Source organism: Cupressus sempervirens, chromosome 8 (assembly GCF_028749045.1).
Source record: "Cupressus sempervirens isolate cs-2001-9-10 chromosome 8, ASM2874904v1, whole genome shotgun sequence".
Lineage (NCBI taxonomy): Eukaryota > Viridiplantae > Streptophyta > Pinopsida > Cupressales > Cupressaceae > Cupressus > Cupressus sempervirens.
In genome coordinates, this window is record NC_143125.1 from 192,892,931 (window position 1) to 192,916,713 (window position 23,783).

At 35.7% G+C, this 23,783-nt stretch overlaps 1 protein-coding gene across 3 annotated transcripts in view; it reads left to right on the plus strand.

Annotated features, from left to right (window-relative positions):
- ATJ1 (DNAJ heat shock family protein) overlaps positions 1-23,783 on the plus strand; it is a 256,691-nt gene that overhangs the window by 12,756 nt on the left and 220,152 nt on the right. For all 3 annotated transcript variants that reach the window (XM_089797202.1, XM_089797200.1, XM_089797201.1), the window contains exons 3-4: positions 23,006-23,098; positions 23,290-23,378. In XM_089797202.1, coding sequence (XP_089653328.1) covers positions 23,006-23,098; positions 23,290-23,378 — 182 coding nt within the window. The remainder of the gene's footprint in view (positions 1-23,005; positions 23,099-23,289; positions 23,379-23,783) is intronic.

Here is a 23,783-nt window from a genome sequence, read left to right on the forward strand (position 1 = left end):
AGCAAATAAGTCCATAAACCACTATGTTGAGTCCGCTCCAAACAATCTTAAAAATAAAAGAAAATAGAAGACTATTTATTGATAAATTTAATCCAATATTATAAATACTCTATCTAAAACATAAGATTTCATCTTATTTTAATATCTTAATTAAAAACTGACATTTAAAATCTAATGAATATAAATTTAATATTATAATTTACATTTATTAGTCTTCAATTATTAACATTTCATGGTTGAAGTTTAATATTATATATATTTTATTTATATAATAAATTAATAAATCTAAATTTAAAAATTAAACTTTCTAATTTCTCAAATTTATGAATATTTTAAAAATTGCTGTAAATTTTTTTCAGGTTTTTAGTTAATGAATCCAATCCTAGCTTAAAAGATTGTTTTAAAGGTTTTAAATATATTATATTATTAAAGATCTTTTAATTATTGGAATATATATGTGAGGCTGTGCTTGTGTTGTGAATACTCCAGACGATGACGTTCGTTCGGTGAGGCTGTGCATGTGCGTGTGCGTGAATGCCTCAAGACTCTGTTTGTCCTATGAAAATATTCTTCTGTATGGTGAATTCAATCTGAAAATAGCTGATCTTGGGTTGGCAAAGCTGCAGGTAGAGATTTGATCACCCATGTATTAATGACAACAAGAGGAACTCCAAAGTCAGCTCTGTTAATGGCTCTCTCGCCTTCTTGTTACTTGGCGCCCGAATAGCTCTCTGGCCTTCTTGTTACTACAAAGGTGGACATATATACTTTTCGGATGATGCCAATGGAAATTATACAGGTTGAAGAAATTTGAAGATGGCTATTTCCAAGCAATCAAGGACATTGTGAATGGCCTCCAAGCAATGCATTTGATACCAAACAATAATGATAAACTGCCCTGCGATACCAAACAATAGTGATAATTAAATAACGATCTGCGATAACAATTTTGCTCAATAAAAATATGACATTCGCCGGTCATTGCTTCCCAATCGCTTTGGATTCATTTTGAATTTTCCACATTTGTCGGAATTCGACCCAAAATTGACTAGGGTCCTTAGCATCGAATTTTTACTGAATGATACAGCCTGATGCCAGCTTTGGATCGAATTCGAAATGAATTTGAACGATTGATGAACCAATTAGTGAATTCAAACGATCGACGAACCGACTAGCGAATTCAAGGTCTGGGGATGAATACGACAACTTAGTAAATATTAGAATGTTTCGTATATTTAGCTAGTTGTTAGTTAACTAATAGCTAGAATAGAATGTTTCTATTCTTTATGACCGTTTCCTAATGAAACAACATCTATTCATTTGTATATATTGATAATTGCTAATATAAGCAAGTATTTTACCAATTACTTAATAATATGATATCAGAGCAAATACTTTGAATTTCTTTTAAAAAATATTATAAGTTCTTGTTCGAAATTATTAGAGCAATAATTTTCAATTTTTTTCCTGTGAAAACTACTTTGAGCTAGGGTTTGTCTGCTACTCACGACCATTATTTTGCAATTGGCCTTTGTATCCCTGTGATTTTTTGCTGCTCACGTTTGGAAAAATCATGCCATTTTCTTCGGTCGGGATTGTTGGGCAGCATTTCTGGGTGCCATTCCCTTAGCATATCACGCATCCCTACCCGTGATTCATGTTTTGCAACTCCCGTATCATTTTTCCTTGTTCAAATCTGTGTTTTTGGAGCTTGTATGACTTGCGTGTTGCAGCTCCCAGATCGCCATTTCCATACGTGCGTCGATTCTTCCTTTTTGGTCTCAAATCGCTATTGTTTTTGGAGGCTTCTAAGGTTTTTAAACCATCTACTGTTGGCTTTCGCCTCCAATCCTACCTAGTATCTATGTTTTTTTTGCAAATTTGCCATTATTTTGGAATTTTTTTGCAGCCAGGGCCGCTTTTTTGTGTGAAACCCTAATTTTTTATATTGGATCCAAAATTGTTTTATAGGTTTTTGGTGGGTTTTTCGAGAGCTCAACTTGGTTGTCGATTTTTTTTTTTGGGTGCCTCGATTGTTGTGCTTCAACTTTCGAGCCAGTGGATCCACAATTTGACAACATATTCCTTCTTGGTTTTTGAGCTATTTGCTAGGTATCTCTTTATTTTTTTGGGTCTTCCAATTTTTTGCCTTGAGGTACGTGCCTTCATAGATTTTCACATTTTTTAGTGAAAAATGTGCCATGGCATCTCTGACAGATATTCTGCTCAAGGGAAATTCAAAATTCAATGGTTAGAATTACGACACATGGGAGCAACAGATGCTAACAATCTTTGAATATTAGAATACTGATTAGATTGTTTTGGATGCTAACAAATTATCCATAGCTGATGTTCAACTCCCTCAGATTCCATTTAGCAAGACAACTGCCAAGATATGGGAGCATCTCAAGAAATTAGTTGAGACTTTAGACAAAAGAAAGGCCCTCTTTCTCAAGAACACTCTGGTTTCTATTGTTATGGATGAGTGAAAAATGCTCCAAGAACTCCTGAATAAGATTCTGGATATTCATGATCAGTTGCTTGCCATTGGACGCAAGATGGAGGACGAGGACATTATGGTAATAACCTGTAAAAAATTACCCAAGTCCTACAAGCACTTTATCGAGAGTCGCAACATCACTTCTATTGGTGTTGATATGAAGCTCACAGATCTTTGCATTCTTTTTCTTTAGCAAGATTGGTGGAACAATTGTTCTGCAGCAGTTCCAGCTCCACCTCCAGAGAGCAGCCTTTGTTGCTAAATCCTTTCAGAAGGATAAGGTCAAGTCTCATTCACAACAGTCTTCTTAGCAGAAGTCCTCTGCTTAAGCATCAAAAGGCTCCAAGAAGAAGAACAATTTTTTTAATGCAAGTACTGCCACAAGTATGGTCACATGAAGGTTGAATGTTAGAAACATTTAGCTACCCAAGCTAAGTAATCTGGTTTACAACCCAAAGCGAACAAGATAGAGCCTGAGTAGATAGAATCTGCCTTTTACGACTTCATGGCTAAAAGGCCTGCTGATTATGTGAATTCGTTTGCCTGGTACATTGATTTAGGTGCCTGTCGTCATTTTACCCACTGGAGAGATTGGTTTGCTGACTACCAGCCTTTCTCAGATTCAGTTATTTTTGGTGGAGGGGAAGAGTACATCATTGTCGGCAAAGGCAACATTCAGATTTAGTCTGCTAGGAAGAATCTCATTTTTCTTGATGTTCACTATGTCCTAGGGATGGAAATCTACTCTCAGTCAGTCAAATGCCGCGACACTCTCCATAGTTGGATATTACCTTCAATTCACATCAATGCACCACCACTGATAGGGATACTTAGTTTGTTATTGTAGTTGGCCTTGAGGATCATGGTCTTTTTAGACTTGTTGGTTTTGGTGATTCCCAGGACCTAGCTATGGCTGCTCTGCGGTCTTCTATTAGCTCACTTTGGCATTGGCGGTATGGGCACCTACATGTGCATTATCTTTCTTAGCTTGCTCGGGAAGAGCTTCTCCTCAATTTGCTAGAAATTCAGACTTAACTTAGAGTTTGTGATGCATGTCAGGTTGGGAAGCAACATCGCACACTTTTTCCTATTGGCGATTCATGGCACACTTCTTAGGCACTTCAGCTTGTTCGTGCTGATATATGTAACCCTATGGCTACTCCTATTCTTGGGCCTAGGTATTTTCTGTTGTTTGTTGATGATTTTAGTAGAAAGATGTGGGTTTAATTTCTTAAAAAGAAAATAGATGCATTTACTATATTTTAGAAATTTAAACCTTCAGTTGAAAAAGAGTCTGGGAAATCTATTATTGCTCTTAGGACAGATAATGGGAGGAATTTTGTTCTACTAAATTCTCTAGCTTTGTGTGATATTCATGACATCAACGCTAGTTAACCACACCCCATATACCACAACAAAATAGTGTAGTTGAACATTAAAATAGAACAATCACTGAGATGGCCAGATCAATGCTCGAACACATACATGTTCCAAAGAAGTTTTGGGTAGTAGTTAATATTGTAGTCTATCTTTTCAACCGATCGCCCACTGTGACAGTCAAAGGTAAGACTCTGGAAGAGGCCTTGTCAGGTCGCAAGCCCAAAATCAGTCATCTGAAGGTTTTTGGCTCTCTTGCCTATGTTTAGATCCCTGATGCGTCACACACCAAGTTGGATGGCAAGAGTCAGAAACTCACGCTTGCTAGATACAATACTCTTCAAAAAGCCTACCATTTGATCAACATTGATACATCTCATCTCTCGTACGGTCATGATGTAGTCTTTGATGTGTAGCGAGGGCCATTCATGCTTGTTTCTCTTGTACCTGATCCAACAGATCAGCCTTTCAAGGCTCATGATTTGGGAGTTCGGCTTCTATTAGGTCCACCTGATGGGAGGGCTCTAGCAGCTCCCACAACTCCAGTTATACCAATGATTCCTATACAGAAACCTCCGGCTTCTCCTGTAGGATCACCTAGATATGCAAATGCTTCACCTGATTTTCATCCAGATTCTTGTGATGAGGAATGTGATTATAGAGCATCTCTTGATACTAATGTTGGTCCTTCTCCTCTTTGGCCTAAGTGGTGGGCTAAGACACTTGTTGATCTTCGAAATGATGAGTTTATCAATCGGAGAACTGCTCGGAAAAAGAGTAAATCTATAGAGACAGTTAATTATGCTATCATGGGCAACATTCATAGTGTGTTTGAACCTTAGACATGCTCCGAGGCTAAAGGAATTTCAGAGTGGGAACATGCCATGACATTTGAACACCAGAGCCTGCTAAAGAATCACACCTAGGTCCTTTATGATCTTCTACCAGGGAATAAAACCATTGGCTACAAGTGGGTTTACAAAATAAAATAGAAGTCTGGTAGTACTTTGGATAAGTACAAAGCTTATTTAGTTGGGAAAGGCTTTTCTCAGCGTCAGGGCATTGATAATACTTTGGATAAGTACAAAGCTTGTTTAGTTGCAAAAGGCTTTTCTCAGCATTAGAGCATTGATTATAAGGAGACCTTTGCCTACAACAAAGATGAGCACTATCAAATTAGTCCTAGCCATGGCAGCTCAATTTGGTTGGAAGGTCCATCGGATGGATGTCAAGAGTGCTTTTCTAAATGGTGACTTGCAAGAAGAGGTCTACATGACACAACCTCTTGGTTTCAAGGTTGCTTGTAAAGAACATCAGGTTCTTAGCTTAGTGAAAGCTCTCTATGGCTTGAAGCTGGCCCTAGGGCATGGTACATGAAAAGTGATAAGTACCTTAGTGATCGAGGCTTCTAGAGGAGTTCTCCAGTTTCAAATTTGTACATCAAGACTGCTAAAAGTGACATCGTCCTTCTAGTCATTTATTTTGATACCTTGATCATCACTGCAGTTCGACATTTTTGATTCAGGGAATCAAACATAGTTTATGCCAGTCTTTTGATATGACTAATCTTGGGCTCATGCATTATTGCTTAGGTGTTGAGGTTTGGCAGCAGTCTTTTGGTATATTCATTTCTCAGTCCAAATATGCTAGGGCTCTATTAGACAAATTTCGTATGCAGGATTGTAAGCCTGCATCCGCACCCATGGAGAATGGTCTGAAGTTATCAACCACGTTTGATTCTCGTCTAGTTGATGATACGACATATAGACAACTAGTAGACAACCTCATCTACCTCTCTGCTACTAGACTTGATATCAGCTTTGCAGTCATCTACATCTCACATTTTATGACAGCTCCTAAGGCTGATCATTGGATGGCAGCCAAGTGTGCTTCGTTATGTGAAGGGCACTACAGATTATGGACTTCTTTACTCTTGAAGTTCTAATTCTAGACTTAGTGAGTTCACATATTCAAATTAGGTAGGTTATGTTGATGATAAAAAGTCAACTTCTAGATATTTGTTCACCAGTAAGAAGCAATAGTTAGTTTCTTTCTCCTCCACAAAGGCTAAATACATAGGAACAATTAAGATAGGTTGTGAAGCTATTTGGCTTTGTCGGAGGCTTTGGGATATGCAGATGTCATCAACAAGACCGACTATTTTGTTTGTTGATAACAAAGGCACTTTCAAGTTAGCACAGAATCCAGTCCTCCACGGACAAACCAAGCATGTGAATGTTCACTGTCACTACATACGACAACTGGTTGAAGACGAGATAATAGACTTGCAGTATGTTCCTACAGTGGATCAGATTGTTGACATTCTCACCAAGTCTTTTGGTCCTCATAAGTTTGTTAAATTTAGAGGACAGTTTGGTGTTGTGGATATATTAAGGGAGGGTATTACGATAATAGGTAGCTTCTATTATTATCTACTATTGTTTAATGGTTATCTATATGTAATCTATTGTAAATGTTAGAATGTTTCTAATATTTACTTAGTTGTTAGTTAACTGATAGCTAGAATAGAATGTTTCTATTCTTTACAATCGTTTCCTAAGGAAACATTGTCTATTCATTTGTATATATTGATCTATTGATCACTGTTAATAATAAGCAAGTATTTTACCAATTACTTTGTAATATTGAACTCACAAAATCAATTGCAAGTGACTTCTTTCCAAAACAACTCTAAACATCCTTACTTAGAATGATGATAAATGAAGCCACTTAATATAAGAATGATAGATTGTGATTTATTTTATAAATGATTGTACTTATGATATACAATTGATATCACTTATAATATGATGCTATATGCCATACTGCTTATCAATAGGATAAGTATCACTGCTATCTCTGATATATCATTTAGATTTATGCAGGATGATCTCTGCTTTATATATCTGATCTGCACTGTGCTATAATGATATGAATAGTGGAATTAGTACTGTTTCTGATATGACACTAATGAATATGCTAAGTCTGCTTCCATAGCTTATAACAATAAGATATCTTGCTGTTCCTGATCTATCTTTATAAATATGCAAAGTCTTTGAATATCGCTTATACTGATGATATCGCTATTTCTGATCTCATAAGTATGCATCGTCTCCATTTATCCATAGTGATGATATTGCTGTGTCTGAACTAAACTTTATAGAGGTACAATATTCGAACTGTTCCTGATCGCAATAGTTGGATTATATGCTAATAATTAACGCCAAGAGACAATTGCTCTAATAGAGCGAAGCAAACTGGATATAACAAATAAATAAACAAGGTTTGATGATGCTTTCTGAATTGAAGTTTCAATCTCCTTTAATACCTTCTCATGTATTTGGAAGACCTAATGGAGGGAGGCGTCTATCCGAGGAGATGCGTACTGTTACTTGCTAATAAACCATCTTTTTCTTTAGTAGAAATCACATCATTTCTAAATGAGCAGCCATGTAATTATGCTGTTTCCTTATTATTGGTTTTAGTATTTGTTTTGATTTCTTTAACAATGCGTGAATCACACTATTTGAAATGACAAACATATCTTATGAAATTGTACTACATGTTATATTTATATTCATAAATCAGATTGCGGCTCCCTTTTGTTAATCTGATTCTCTGGGACGGCTAGAATTAAGTGTCTAAGTAATGAATTCACTCTTGGGAAGTGATGAGCTTTATGATATAAGTGCCCACAAAGAATTATAAGTAATGACGTCTAGATATGAGGGGACTACCAAACCTGATGCATATAGGTTATGAATTCATCAAGAGTCAAAACACTTCCAATAACTGGTATCATGGTATTTGCAATGAGTCCCGTGTTTCATCGGTTCCCTCATCAACCACAGCTCATATCAGGCTTTGGCTTCAAGTGTTATTTGTATCATATTCTGCAGTTCACACATAAGAAACTCCCAACAGTCTTGATATCTTTTGTTTTATATTTCCATCGTATGTTGTTTTTCCCAACTAAATCACAGCTGTACTTATGATTCACCCCTTACTACCACCATAGGGGTTGGCTTCCCATTTTCTCTTCTTATGTGAATGTGACAGGGACATCAGAATATTAGTGAATGATTTTGAGATAGATGATGAATTTGAATTGCTTGAAGCCAATGAGTGATTAGCATCCTTGAAAAACATACTATACAAGTGTAACAACCACTTTTTCCAAGCCTTATTTATTGTTGTGAGGTTTTCACACCATCACCCCAAAACTTTGGGGACCCCCCTTTTTTCTTGATTGCCTCAGCAAATTTTCTTTGGAGTTGTCCAATTTTTTTTTTTTAGATTTAGAAAATCTTACGCGTTGGACGCCTTCAAGCCAAAGGAAGGATGTGGTTAAATTTGTTTCTTCACCTAGTCTTAACTTGATTTTCCGGATCTTGTAATTTTATCCTTAGGCTGCACGAATTTAAAAAACGACATTTTTCGATGGTTAGAACAGTACTTGGTAGGATAAATTTACAAGTTTTTGGACTTAGACGATTTATTTTGAAAATTGGATGTAATTGTATAATCTTTAGCATTTTCGAAATACATTTTTTACATTTAATTGTTTCGGAGATTTTTAATTTTTTTTGGTGAAAAGGAAAATTAATTTTGTGATAGTGAAATTAAATTTAAAAATCGATGCCAAAAAAAAACAAAAGATTTATTTTGGTTAAAAATTAAAATTGCATTGCAAAGTCGAAAATAGATTAAATTGCAAAAATTGGCATTAAATAGGTTAAAATTGCCTTGAAGATTTTAAAAATATTTAAAGAGATTGGAAAATTAAAATTGAAAAAATTGATTTTGGCTTGTTAAATTTGATTTTAAATGATATTTTAATTACTAAAACGTCATTAAATGAATTTTTTAAATATCTCCAAGGCTTTATTAATTTTATTTTTGCAATTTTGGTCTTAACCGGCAATTAAAAATGTAAATTTCACCAAGGCGAAATTAATTTTTAGCTTGGCATTTAATCTTGGACCATGAATGGTGGCCTAATTTAATTTTCTTTCTCTACCAGGGCTAGTCTTCCAACTTGGAGGAGTGTGTGGAGTTTGGTATAAGAGGGCTTCTCCCCTCTTTCATTTCTCATTCCATCAAGCCTTGCTTTCTTGCCTTGGCGATTTTTCAAGCAGCTCTCTCTACTTGGCGATTTTTTTTCTAGCTTGGAGCAGATTTTTTCTTGCCTTGGATGAATTATTTTGGAGCAGATCTGAATATTTTCTGCCCTAGGTGATTTTTTGGAGCAAATTCAGATTTTTCTTGCTTGGGCGAATTTTGTGGAGGCCTGATTTTTGGACAGAATTTGGATATTGTGTTGGAGGATATTGAAGGCAGATTTGAGGACATTGTTTTGTGCCCTAGATCAAGTATTTCAACGACAATTTCCAGAATTTGATCAAGTCTGATTTGGACAACATAAGGCAGATTTTCACACATTTTGGTGCCGTAGACAAGGAGTTTTAATAAGCTTTTTCAGTATTTGCATAAGGTGGACAGAATTCCAAGGTCTTATTTCACTTGCCATGACTTCACATTCTTGCTTGGAGGACTAAATTTTCACATGCCGGACAAATTTCCAAAGGTGTTCTTTGTTGGTAGAAGGACAAACTTCATTCCGTGTTTGGATGCTGCTCTAAGGGCAAGGTTGTCTCTCTCTTGTTCTTGCTTGGTTTCGTTCCTCTTCTCTTGCTTGTACTTTTCATCCACCACTTCATCATCCCATTGATAGGTTGGAGTTGGGAGATATAAGTGTAGTTTTCATGATAGGTCACTTGGAGAGGCAGAAATAAGCTAGACCACTCTAGGTATTGGAGAGGGAGTCATAAGTGTAGTCCATCCTAAGGCACGAAGAGGCAGAAATAAGTGGTAGTCCCACCCCTAGGCTAAAAATTGGAGATTTATAAGTGTAGTGATAGGAATTGGCGAGGCAGAAATAAGTTAGAATCCATTGATAAAAAGAAGGTTGGAGATCGATAAGGGTAGTCCATATAGAAATAAGCGTTTAGGATGGTAGATGTTAGTGCAAGCAAGAACCCTATGGGAATGTATACCAAAAAGACAAGGAAGACATGATGTCAAAGACCGCCTTCTTCTCGAAATTGAAGCAAGTCTCTGACACCAACAGTGGTGCTATAAACATGATACAGTTGAGAAACAAACGATGGATCAGGTTGTGAAGTTCCACTAGGATAATCAAGATGCCTACTTCACTCTCCTAAAATAGAATTGGGTTCATGAAGGCAAGAAGGGAGTCACCAAGACGTCAAGGTTCACCCGATCAAACTTCAAATCAGAGTATGGCGACCTCATTGTGCTGCTCAACTGAGTCATGGGCATCTCACAAGGTATGCAATTCAAGAATTGGATGTATTACTTTATTGATGAAATTGTAAATGGAAAGGGCAAATTTGATTGGGCTAGAATTATAAGTGAAAATCTAGAATTACAACTTAGGGCAGTGCAAAACAAGAAGCAATTCCACATGGGGTCCTAGCCCAAGTCCTAGTTGATTGCAAGCTGGCAAATGTTGAAGTGCGAGCTTTGGTGAAGAATGAAATCGGGTGGAGGGCGAATTCGATTGAAGATTGAGATTCAAGAAGCCTCGCAATTTTAAGAAAGAGCGGATTAGTAGAAGAGATTTGAAAATATTTGAGGCTAGGCAAGGCTTGGCTATTCATGCAAGCTAGCTTGGTTGGATTCAAATGGGAAGGTTGAAGGATCAGGAAGGTCAAGGAAGGAAAGGATAATGGGGGACGTTAAGTTCGATCTCAAGGTAGTGGCCAAGAGCAAGGCTCTCAAGTTGCAAAGAAGTTCACATCCAGGGAGCCATCAAGGCCAAGGCAAGATTACCCCAAGTGCATGAAGACCTCATCCTTTTAGGGTCAGGACATGAAGTACAAGCAAGTTTGAGTGGTGGTGAGAAAGTTTCTAAGGACAAGCTCAAGCATCCAAGGCTTCACCTTATCTCAAGGATTGAATAAATTTATAAGATAAGGTTGATGAGGTGGCACTTTCATGTGCACGCAATCAAATCATGCCAAGTGTCCTATGTTCTCATTGGTTGACAAATTATTGTAATTTTCTCATTGGCCCACAAAGTTGGTGCCCTCATGTAATTGGTTGAATAATGGTAACCCTAATTAGAGTTTGTAAGATATAATCTTGGCCCTTGATTTTGGCTCTTAATCTCGGCCATTCATTGTAATTTGGAGCCTCTATATAAGGCCATTTTGCTCTCATTTGTGAGGGAGTTATGTTGGAGAATTGTTGCCAAAATACTATAAAAAATTGTTCTCTATTCATTGTTGTGGCTTGCATGGTGGATATACATGATCATTTTGTTGTATTGCATGGTTCTTCTCATCTCTCAAATTAAAGTAGGATTTCATTTCATGTTGTTAGAGTAGAAGTAGATGGCTAATTATATGGTGATGTTAGTGAATGTTTGATAGGGACCTATATATTAGGCCACTAGCATCCTAGCTGCTTGTTAGGAAGTCTTGTGTGGTAATCTAGTCCAATCGCTCCTAAGTTCTACTTGCATATCATCTTTTTGCTTGTACTTTAAGCTGGGTTGTGTCAGTGTGAAAATCCTAAGAGTATCCCTTATAATCATCGTACCAATAAAGGTAGCACCGCTGGCAAGCTTTCATTTGGTTAGATCCCGTCCATTTCCTAATTTCTCCATCCATAGGAGTAGTAGTAGAGCAATAAGCATTTAGTGGTAGGAGTAGTTGAAAGTGAAAGTGATCAAGGAGAAAAGAACAAGTCAAGCAAGCGAAGTACCACCAAGTTATCTTTGAATGAATAACGTAAGCCTGCCTACGTGATTACCAGCAAATCACATCGACATACTGAGTTAGTATCCATAGGTGTAAGGAACATTGGAGTTTTTCTTATGTCTTCATAAGTATTAACTTTTCAGGAGAGTAATTGAGGATTTGATATCCCATATCAAGTGTTCAATTGCTAATATGTTATGTAGTGGTACAAAAACTGACATCAATAGTTATCAACTAACATCTCAATGAAAAACAATACTAATTCACATGCATGTGCATGAGAAGGCAGTTATAATCAGTTACATGGATAATTCATAACTAACAATTTGAAAACACCATCAATGATTTTAACAAGGGAAAAATTTGCATACTGTAGAATTCAAAACCGAAATCCGTCTAAGAATGCTTCTGCAAAACCTTGGTTAATACATATATGCCGCTTAGGAACAAATAGCTATACCACTTTATCGAAACACCATTACCATCAAATATCATTATATAATTTAGGGCATCAAATACCATTGTATCAATTAGGGCATCAAATACCACTGTATCATTTAGGACATCAAATACCACTATATCATTGAGGGCATCAAATACCACTGTATCATTTAGGGCGTCAAATACCATTGTATCATTTAGGACATCAAATACCACTGTATCATCCCTTCTCCTTCCATTGCTAACTATGACAATAACGTTCAGTTAGAAAATACACTCGTATTCATTATTCACATAAATGGAAGACTGAAATAGCAATCCATCAGATAAACCTATCTCTTGCATATAGATATATATTCCATGTTTAGTTGGACTGGTTACTAATTGCATTGACGAGAAAAGTTACTTTTGTTAAAGGAAATAACTGTATCACTGATATAAATCAATCCATCATTATCTTCTACTTGTATAAACTTCATCAAAGTAAAATACTTGTTACCAATAAATGTTTGAATGCATAACTCATCTTTGTCTGGTGCATGTCTTGGCATCTTGTGGAGAGGGGAAACATTGTCTGAGGCTTAACCTCTAAATCGCGGACCTTAAACTTATCCCCACAGTTTCTCTGACAAGAAAGGCCCTCCCTACCTAGAAATAGACATGGAACGCCTTGATCCGCCACTGAGCATCCTAGCACTTAATTCCACCACTTGACTAGGCATCTAGAACTAAACGGTGGACTACTGCGAGCTAACTCAGTTTACTCTCTTTTAATTTACTTTCTTATTCATTATTGTTTTTAAATTTCTCTTATCATGGAGGGATGTTCTTGAGGTTTAATGAGTATCAACACACACCCTCATTTCGACCATATTGGTCTTTTTAGATGAATGCCTGGGTAATCTGCCTTAACATTATATATATATATATATATATATATATATATATATATATATATATATATACATTCACAGCCATGCATACTGCCCAACCTGGGTCAATGGCTTCAATAAATGATTCATATTACTTGTCTTTCATAAGAGTACTGAAAACATTCTTCATTCATAGTCAATGCATTATACTTGAGAAATTATGGCTCTTTCTAATTTGATGCAATAACACATTCATGTTGTACTTTCCTAGAGGTATATTGACAATACCCTTGTACAAGTCAGCTCTTTTAAAATAGAGATCAAAAGAATACTTAACTTACTCATAGTTAGCTTTTTTCTTATATTACACAAATAACAAAAGTAAAGGAGGAAATCCATGGGAGCGTAAGTCATTCCATTTCCTGGACTTAGTATTGATATTGTTTCTTTCCTATAGCAGACCGAACTGTTTAATCTATTGCTTGAATTTAGAATATCACAAGAAGATTAAATATAATCATGACTTGAGAGTATCCATCTCGATTCAAGCTCAATTCTCGTGGTTAGTCAATGTTGGAAATGGGACCCTGTTATCCTGTGCATCAATGAAAGAATAATTTTGACTTGGAAATGGATGCTGGTTGTATGAGCAATAAATCGTACACACTCGATGTAGCAGAGAAATACATTCTAGTTTAGTATTGAAATAGTAGCTTTGTAAAAATGAAACTTCACCGCAAGCAGGAGTATCGAAGAAGTAGTAAACTAGAGATGGGAGAATGAATAAGAGTCCCATCATGAGCTTATATAAAAGGCTCATCGCTATGCATGTTTGGTTACACAAGAAAAGTTGAGGTGGCGAGGAGTTGCAACAAAGCCATCTATTCACGTGGCTATCATGTTTAAAAGGCCGCCTCCAAAATTAATAAAGTTTGATGGAGAAAGAAAGAAATATAGAGGGCCGCTTAAGGAAAAAATAATAATCAAGACCCTAGTCAAAGGTGAAAGAAATAATAATATTGCCTTAGTATATAACACCATGGTATTCTATAGATACCTATATATATGTATTTATATACGTGTACATGTGTAAAACCCCAACCATATATTTCTTACTATCTCTTTACTATTAGCCATACACATGTGCACGTATATACATAATGACAATAATGGCAAACCACCATCCCACTTCCCATGACGAAAAACCAATTTTCTAAGATTTCAAGATAACAATATAATAGCATCATAACAATTAACTAACATGTCATCTTCATATGAAATTAAAACGATTTAACCATCTTACCATTTCACATGATTAGAACTAATTTTAATTGTCAATTGACTTCACGTGAAACCTCAACGGCTTCATGGACATTTTAAATTGGGTCAAAAGTTGGGATGTAACAAGTATGTTTTGGCTTTGGTATGCCAATTATTGTTTAGAGACATCGATCCTTGACCTTAGTAATAGTATATGTGAATGAAGAATTCATTTCATGTTCGATGGTAATGTTGTTGTTAAAGAGTATAATTTGTACATCAGTAAAGGATGGGCTGGTGGCCTTTTTTCCCGCAAGTCTTAGAAAAAAAAATGAAGCCTTCTGTGTTTTTGTGGATATTGGGAAGAGATTTCAAGCAAATAATGAAATGCTACTAATTAATGCCAAGAGGCAATTGCTCTCATAGAGCAATTTAAACGGAATATAAGAAATAAATAAACAAGATTCGATGATGCTTTCTGAATTGAAGTTTCAATCTCCTTTAATACCTTCTCATGTACTTGGAAGACCTAATGGAGGGATGCATCTATCCAAGGAGATATTACTTGCTAATAACCCATCCTTTTCTTTAATAGAAATCACATCATTCCTAAATGAGCAGCCATGTAATTATGCTGTTTCCTTATTATTGGTTTTAGTACTTGTTTTGATTTCTTTAACAGCTCGTGAATCATGCTATTTGAAATGATAAACACATCTTATGAAATCATACTACTTGTTTTGTTTATATTTTAAGATTCCAGAAATTCTAGAATATATTTCTGAATATAAATCTCAGTTTAACACATGGGAATCCTAAGTTTTGTTGCAAATTATGAATATTGATCCTTCAATTTCATTTGTTTTTCTCGCTGTCTATTACAAAGTAGGTCATAAGCATTATTTTGAATATCAAACTCCAAATGTTACTGGGTTTAATCTCACACATATTTATCCAAGACTTCTGAGATTAAACATTACAAGTTAGAACAACCCCTGATCAAACTGGAAGTCACGACCACTGACGAGTCCTAATTGTTTACAATTGAACATCCTTTGTCTACAGTTGCAAATGTCCCTCTTTTTGCACGATAACATTCTCTGATAAATACTGGACTTCTTCGATACATGATATCAAACCGGATAACTCCATATCTTCGTCTTCAATTTTGTGGATGCCAATTACTCTTAATTCTCATAGGTCACGGTGGATTGTTTGCACAAAATGATGGCTTTGTCTTTGCTTGAACAATTCTGCCTCACGTCCTCAAGATCCGTTATGTTGCACTTGAGAAGTTATTCCGTCAACAACGATTTGTAAGAATAATCTCATCATATGAAGACTTCTCAATCCAGAGCCCAATACTCCCGTCTACCATATCCCACAAACATTGATGAAAGAAAAATCGTGTGTAAATAATCTTCCACTAGGTCAGAAGAAACTCAGACGAAAGGAAACTGCTTTGCCACCTTTGGCTTTTAATTCTGAATCTAAGGTCTTCCAGACTTAATAATTTTCTATCTTCGATGCCTTCCTCCGATGTGGATGCACAATTTATCGTGATCCTGTATGTTCTCGTGGTGTAACTAAATGCTGCAGGATACGGGATTTAATTTAACATAATTTGTGAACAAATACTAATTCTAACTCAATTAGTATTTATTTAATATGAGCTTTTGAAAATTTTAAGCAAATATTAAATAATTACTAGTTATTATTATATATAATATTGATTTTTTAAATAGACAAGTCTGGAGAATAATTTGAAACATTACACATCTCCACTTCCCCATGTTGCTTGCTCACAAGCAACTGTAAATTAGGATGTTGTAAGACATGTTTGCTTTCCCATGTAGCATCGTCTACGGTTAGATTTTTCCATTGAATGAGATACTCCTTGACTGACCGGTTATGTAACTGCTTTTTGCGGATATCCAGAACTTCTCAATTATAGTTTCTAATTTCCCTTCTGAGTCCAATGGAGGTAAATATATTGATATCATGACCTGTTTACCAAGTGCCTTTTTGAGACAAGAAACATGGAAGACATTGTGAATGCAACTGCTCTCTAGTAATTTCAATTCATAAGCAATTGTGCCAATTTTCCTTATGATCTGATAAGGTCAATAGAAACGAGGTTTCAATTTTTTAGCTCCGTTGCGTTTGAGTGAGGATTGTCGGTACGGCTATAGCCGAAGGTACACCAATTCCCCTTCATCAAAATTATGTTCTGTACGTTTCTTGTTTGCATATTTTTTTTGCTAATTTTGTGCAACTTGTAAATTGTCCTTAAGGGCTTTCAAAGTATTTTGAGTTTCCTGAAGCCAATTCTGAGCTTTGGGTGCATTACTATGGGCAAAAGCAAAATCAACGAAAGATACATCATATCCATATAAAGCCTTGAATGGGGTCATACCGATAGACATACGATATGTTGTGTTGTAGCTATACTCCCCTAAATACAACCACTTGATACAAGCCTTATGATGTCCACCCACATAATTATGAAGATAACTTTTAATCCACTTGTTCACAATTTCTATCTATCCATCTGTTTGTGGATGGTAACTGGTGCTGTGGTTTAAAGCTTTCTCTATTAATCTGAATAATTTTTCCCACAATATACTCAAAAATCTGCTATCCCTGATGCTGATGATATTTTGTGGCAGGCCATGTAAGCGGAACACCTCCTTGAAAAATAATTCGACAACTTGAACAACTATGAAATCTGTAGTGATAGCAAAGAAATGTACAAATTTTGTCAATCTATCAACTACAACAAGAATACAATCTTTACCTTGCACACGGGGTAATCTAGTAATGAAATCCATGGATATACTTTCCCATTTCTGTGATGGAATGGGTAAAGATTGAAGTAACCCTGTTGGATAGGAGTACTCAGCTTTATTATATTGGCATGTGATACATTCCTTCACATATAGTAAGACATCATTTTTGAGCCCCTTCCATGTGAACTGTTCACGAATTTGCCTGTAAGTCTTGAAATAACTAGGATGTCCTGCCAAAGGTAAATCAGGAAGTGCTTGCATGATCTTCAATTTCAATTTAGATCCTGGTACAAGGAAAGTTCGATCTTTATAATAAATGATATCATTTATAATCTTGTATCTCTCATCCTGAATATTCCCATCCAAAATGTCACATGCAAATGTATTTTTAGAATATTCTACTGATAGCAAAGATTTCCAATCAGCAATTACTCTTGAAATAGCATTTATTTCAGGTTTCCTAGATAATGCATCACAAGCCACATTGTTCTTACCTTTAACATATTCAATTTCAAAATTATAAGCTTGGATTTTATTGATCCACTTCTGTTGTCTGTCATTCAAATCTTTTTGGCTCAAGAAATATTTCGAACTGTTATGATCAGTTCTAACTACAAATCTACCACCAACTAAATATTGTCAAAATTTAGCAAATGCATGCATAATTGCCAACATTTCCTTATCATATATTGAATATAATCGTTCAACACTAAGTTTCCTGCTTTCATAAGCTATAGGGTGTTTATTTTGCATTAGAATTGCCCCTTATCCTTCACCTAAAGTGTCACATTCTAATACAAAAGATTGATTGAAATGAGGAAGTGCTAGAACTGGACAAGAACTCATTACCTTCTTGAGTTTCTCAAATACCTGTTGTTCTTCTTCAGTCCATTTGAATGCCCCCTTTTTGGTAAGATCTGTCAATGGTGATCCCAGCTGTGAGAATCCCTTAACAAATCTCCTGTAGTAATTGCATAGACCAAAGAAACCCCTTAGATCTGGAAGATTTCATGGAGGTGGCCAATCCAAAATGGCTCTAATCTTCTCTTGATGAACATGCACACCTTTGGCATGATCATGTGACCCAAATATAAATTTTTTGTCATACCAAATTCACATTTTGATGCTTTTGCATAAAGGGATTGTGATTCCATTATACCCAAAATCTCATCAATATGACGCAAATGTTCCTCTCAAGTCTTGATGTAAATTGGTATATCATCAAAGAAAACTAGCAAAAACTTCCTCATTTGTTTGCTGAAAATATGATTCATACAATACTGAAATGTTGCTGAAGCATTTGTTAGTCCAAATGGCATGACTAAGAATTCATAATGACCATAACGGCAATGGAAAGCAGTTTATGAATATCTTGTTCCCGTAATTTTATCCGACAGCATCTGGATCTTAAATCAATTGTAGAAAAATATACAACACCATGTAATTAATCTAATAGTTCATCAATGCGGGGAATCAGATACTTGTTTTTTATGGTCTTTTTATTGAGAGCACAGTAATCTATACACATGCGAAGTGTCCCATCTTTCTTTTTGACCAACACTACTAAAGAAGCAAATGGACTTGAATTGGGCCTAGTGTGTCCCATATCCAACAACTTCTTAATGGCCTTTTCTATTTCCTCTCTAAATGCCTTAGGATGTTTGTAGGGAATAGTAATAACTAGTTTCGCCCCTTATTCCAATTCAATAGTATGTTGAAAACCTCTATCTGGAGGTACTCCTAGAGGCATGTCACTAAAAACCACGCTATGCGAATCTAAAATCTACAACAAATCATCTTGATAATGTTTAGATTTAAAACGTTACCTTAGTGGAGATAAGGCATTGTGCTGACCAATCTACATCAGCGTGGTGGAAAATGGCCTCCATTTTGTTAGCAGATACAACTTGGGGACCTCCATTTGATATTCCTATGAGGATCACTTTTTTTCCATTAATTTTGAAAGAAAATTCCAATCTTTTGAAACTTTGAGAATATTTATCCACGGTTATCAACTATTGAATGCCCAACATAACATTAGAGTTAGCCAAATCAACCACATAAAAATCATTCGTTACTGTATAATTACCAAGAGTAATACTTAATTGAGGAACTTTATGCGTGCTTACTAAAGTAGTACCACCGCTACCTAGACACCAATACCTTCATATTTTACTTCATAACAATGATTCGTTGCACCTGTAAAACCCCTCTTACTCTGAAGATATTAAAATGCGGAGTTCTTGTCATTGTTGCTATTTCACCCTTCCCTAGTGAATTTTCCTGAAATTGTCCTGCAGTTTTCAGATCTTATTCCTGATTTGGATCTATGTTTTCCTCATCTTCATATCTAATACTACTTCAACATATTGAATTTTCCCTTTTCCCAAACATCTATGACCTGGTGCCCATGCTTCTTTACAATTGAAACACATTTTTTTCCTTTTGAGTTCATCACGCTCTTCCTTTTCTAATTTGTTTCTAGATGGTGTGTTGTTTGGAAAAGGTTTTTTAATCAAAATCTGGCTTAGAGAGTGGCCCTTTGTTAAATATCTTTCCTTTCGAAGGGGGTTCTAGTTCTCTAGCCCTTTTTATGGCTGATTGCAAGGAAGGAGGATTTAAGGACTTAACTCACCCTTTGATAGTATCAGATAGTCCATCTATAAATATCACTGTTTTCTGCCTCTCAGTGTTTCTCTTACTAATACTTCTAATTTTCAAATACAGAAATATATTGTTCCATCGTACCTGTTTGTTAAGCAGAGTCAAATCTTTGAGATGGAGTTCAGATCCTTAGAATCAAACCTGTCAATAAGCCCTTCTGTGAAAACAACAGAAGTGTTAATCTAATTATGACCCAGTGTAGGCTGTCCATGATGCCACCATTCATGGGCAATTCCCTCTAAATGTAATGCTGCATATTTGATGGCTTCATCTTCCATCATTGGATTTAATTGTAAATATGTGTCAAGTTTTTGTACTCAGGTTCTGGCAGTGGTTTTACTTGACCCATCAAAATATGGAATAGACATTTTACCAATTTTTCTTTGTAATTCATTATTATATGCCCTTTGCCCTATATTCTTATGTTTCATCTTGACATCTAGCCTCTAGGTATTGTCTAAAAATCATTGATGCCCTGAATTTGTCACCTGCTTGGATCCAATCTTGAAACACTTCTTCTTGGAGTTCCCTAATAGTAGGTTCTCTTTCAGGCTGTGGATTTCTAGGAGTGAAGGTTGGCATGAAGGTTCTTGCTGAAGTTGAACTTTCAGGTTGTCCATTTATCGATTGGTTCTCCTGTTCACCTATTTCCCTTACATTATTCTGATTCGGATTCCTATTAGTGTTCATGAATTGTGCCATCAAATTTGCCATACGATTTACATTATTTTACATATCTTTTTGACTTCTGAGTAATGCAGTTATCAAATCCCTAGTGTCGTCTGCGTCTCCCATATTGTTTTCAAAAATTATCTCCTCGTCTGACTCAATATGACTGTCTTCAATGTCAACTTGTATAGAGGAACTAGATGATTCTAATAATCTATTTTGTCCGACTCTGGTATCACAGGAATTATAATTTCCTTTTGGCATAAGTGTGTTTGTACTCACAGGCTGGTAGGACTGAAAACTCTGATACCACTGTAAGATTCCAGAAATTCTAAATATATTTCTGAATATAAATTTCAGTTTAACACATGGAAATCCTAAGTTTTCTTGCAAATTCTGAATATCGATCCATTAGTTTCATTTGTTTTTCTTGCTGTCTATTATAAAGTAGTTCATAAGCTTTATTCTGAATATTAAACTCTAAATGTTACTGGATTTAATCTCACACAAATTTATCCAAGACTTCTGAGATTAAACATTACAAGTTAGAACAACACCTGATCAAACTGGAAGTCACGATCACTGATGAGAACTTAATTGTTTGCAATCGAACATCCTTTGTCTCAGTTGCAAATGTCCCTCTTTGCGCAGGATAACCTTCTCTATTAAATACTGGAACTTCTTCGACACACAATATCAAACTGGATAACTTCATATCTTCAGCTTCAATTTTGTGGATGCCGATTACTCTTATTTCTCATAGGTCACAGTGGATTGTTTGCACAGAACGATGTCTTTGTCTTTGCCCAAATAGTTCTGCCTCACGTCTTCAAGATCCGTTATGTTGCACCTGAGAAGTTATTTTGTCAACAGCGATTTGTAAGAATAATCTCATCGTATGAAGACTTTTCAATCCAGAGACCCATATTCCCATCTACCATACCCCGCGAACACTGCTGGAAGGAAAATCGTGTGTAAATAATCTTCCACTAGGTCAGAGGAAATTCCGACGAAGGGAAGCTGGTTTGCCACCTTTGGCTTTTAATTCTGAATCTAAGGTCTTCTAGACTTAATAATTTTCTGTCTTCGATGCCTTCATCCGACGTGGATGCATAATTTATTGTGATCCTGTATGTTCCCGTGGTGTAACTGAATACTGCAGGATACGGGATTTAATTTAACAGAATTTGTGAATAAACACTAATTCTAACTTAATTAGTATTTATTTAATATTGAGCTTTTGAAAATCTTAAGCAAATATTAAATAATTACTAGTTATTTTTATACATAATATTATTTTTAAATAGACAAGTCTGGAGAATAATTTGGAACATTACATATATCCATAAATCAGATCTTGGCTCCCTTGTGTTAATCTTGGGATGGCTAGAACAAAGTGTTTAACTAAGGAATCTCCTCTTGGGCAGTGACGAGCTCATGATATAGGTGCCCACAAAGAATTATAATTAACGACGTCTAGATATGAGGGGACTCTACCAAACCTGATGCATATAGGTTATGAATTCATTAATAGTTAAACACGCCCGATAACTGCTATTGTGGTATTTGCAATGAATCCCATGTTTCATTGGTTCCCTCATTGACCACAGCTCCTATCAGGCTTTGGCTTCAAGAGTTTTTTGTATTATATTCTGTAGTTCACACATAAGCAGCTCCCAACTAAATCACTGCTATACTTATGGTTCATCCTTTACCACCATTATAGGGGTCGACTTCCTATTTTGTCTTCTTATGTGAATGTGATGGGGATATCACAATATTAGTTAATGATTTTGAGATAGATGATGAATTTGAATTGCTTGAAGACAATGAGTGGTTAGCATCCTTGAAAAACATACAATATAATTTTGTTTTGGCTTTGGTATGCTAATTATTGTTTAGAGACATGGATCCCTAACCTTAGTAATTCTATATGTGAAGGAGGAATTCATTTCAGGTTCTATGGCAATGTTGTTGTTGAAGAATATAATATGTACATCAGTAAAGGATGGCCTGGTGGCCTCTTTTCCCATAAGTCTTAGAAAAAGAATGAAGCTTTCTTTTGTGTTTTTGAGGATGTTGGGAAGAGATTTCAAGAAAATAATGAAATGTTATTGGAGCATGCATTATCTGTGCACAAAAAATACTTGCGTACCAAAAGGGTTGCTTGTATTTAGAGGGTTTTGCATGTCATCCACTTTTGTTGGTCTCATGTTCGTCATCCTTCCATGGTTCTTCCTATTGTTACTGTGATAATTGTTTGGTGGTTCCTCTTGTTTAGGCAAGTAGCATCAGAAAAAATGCATAATCTCTTTAATTGTTTGATTCCGATTTGTGTTGCAAGAATGAGGACATGATATGAAGTTGGCTTTATTCAAAGTGTTCTAAAAACTAAAACATTACATAGATGAGCTTCTTCTCCATTTTTTTTGCCTTACCTATGGATTGCTAACATAGTTTCTGATAGGTTTCCATATCGATAGACTACAGATATATTCTAGGTGATTGAATATTCTTTACAAGCTTGACAAGAGGAAGCATTATCTTGCTTGATATATTGATCTCTAACAAAGGAGTTGAATTTTCATATCATGCTGCTACCTTTTTTTTTTCCATGTATTCACTTGTTTACTGGCTTTTGTCCAGGAAGTTATAAATGGAGATACCATATGGGTGAAGGATCCTGGGAAGTTAATAGTTCATGGTGTTTTTTAATGAAGCAAAGTTTTCATAGCACTGGTATTACCACATTGACGGTTTGGAACTTTTTACCTTGGGTACAAATTATTAATAACTATGATGTTTTGTGTAATTTTCATCTCACCTTGTCATTTGGTAGGGAAATTTAAATTTGTGATGACATAAAGATATTATCTGCTCCCTTATTATAAGCATTGCGTGTGTATGTTTTTCAATCATATGCTTCACAGGGGCTCATATGGCTATTAGAGATTTTTATGAAACACTTGGAGTCCGTAGAGATGCCAGCCAAGATGAAATTAAGAACGCTTTTCGGGATGTAAGTAGTCTGCACATCAGCTTTCTACTTTCTGATACAGCAGCAAGGAATTTACAATTTCATAATCTGACTCTAACTCTTTCCAAATGAATTTTAACATTCGAACAAGCATATAAATAATTGTGACACACATTGAAAATGCTTATGCAAGATATACTAAGATATAAAACATATAGAAATCAACTTATGGATTTAACAGAAGGGGGTCTTCAATGGAATTCTTTTAGATCTTTGATTGCATTTGTTTACTGCAGTCATGTCTATTCAACTCCCATGGGGTAAGATGGTACACACATATCCATGTTATCTCCATAATCAACCAGCATTGGCTTATCTTACACACTCAATGCACACATTAATCATATCATGCAAATATATAGGTAAAACAAAGTTTAATAAGCCAAG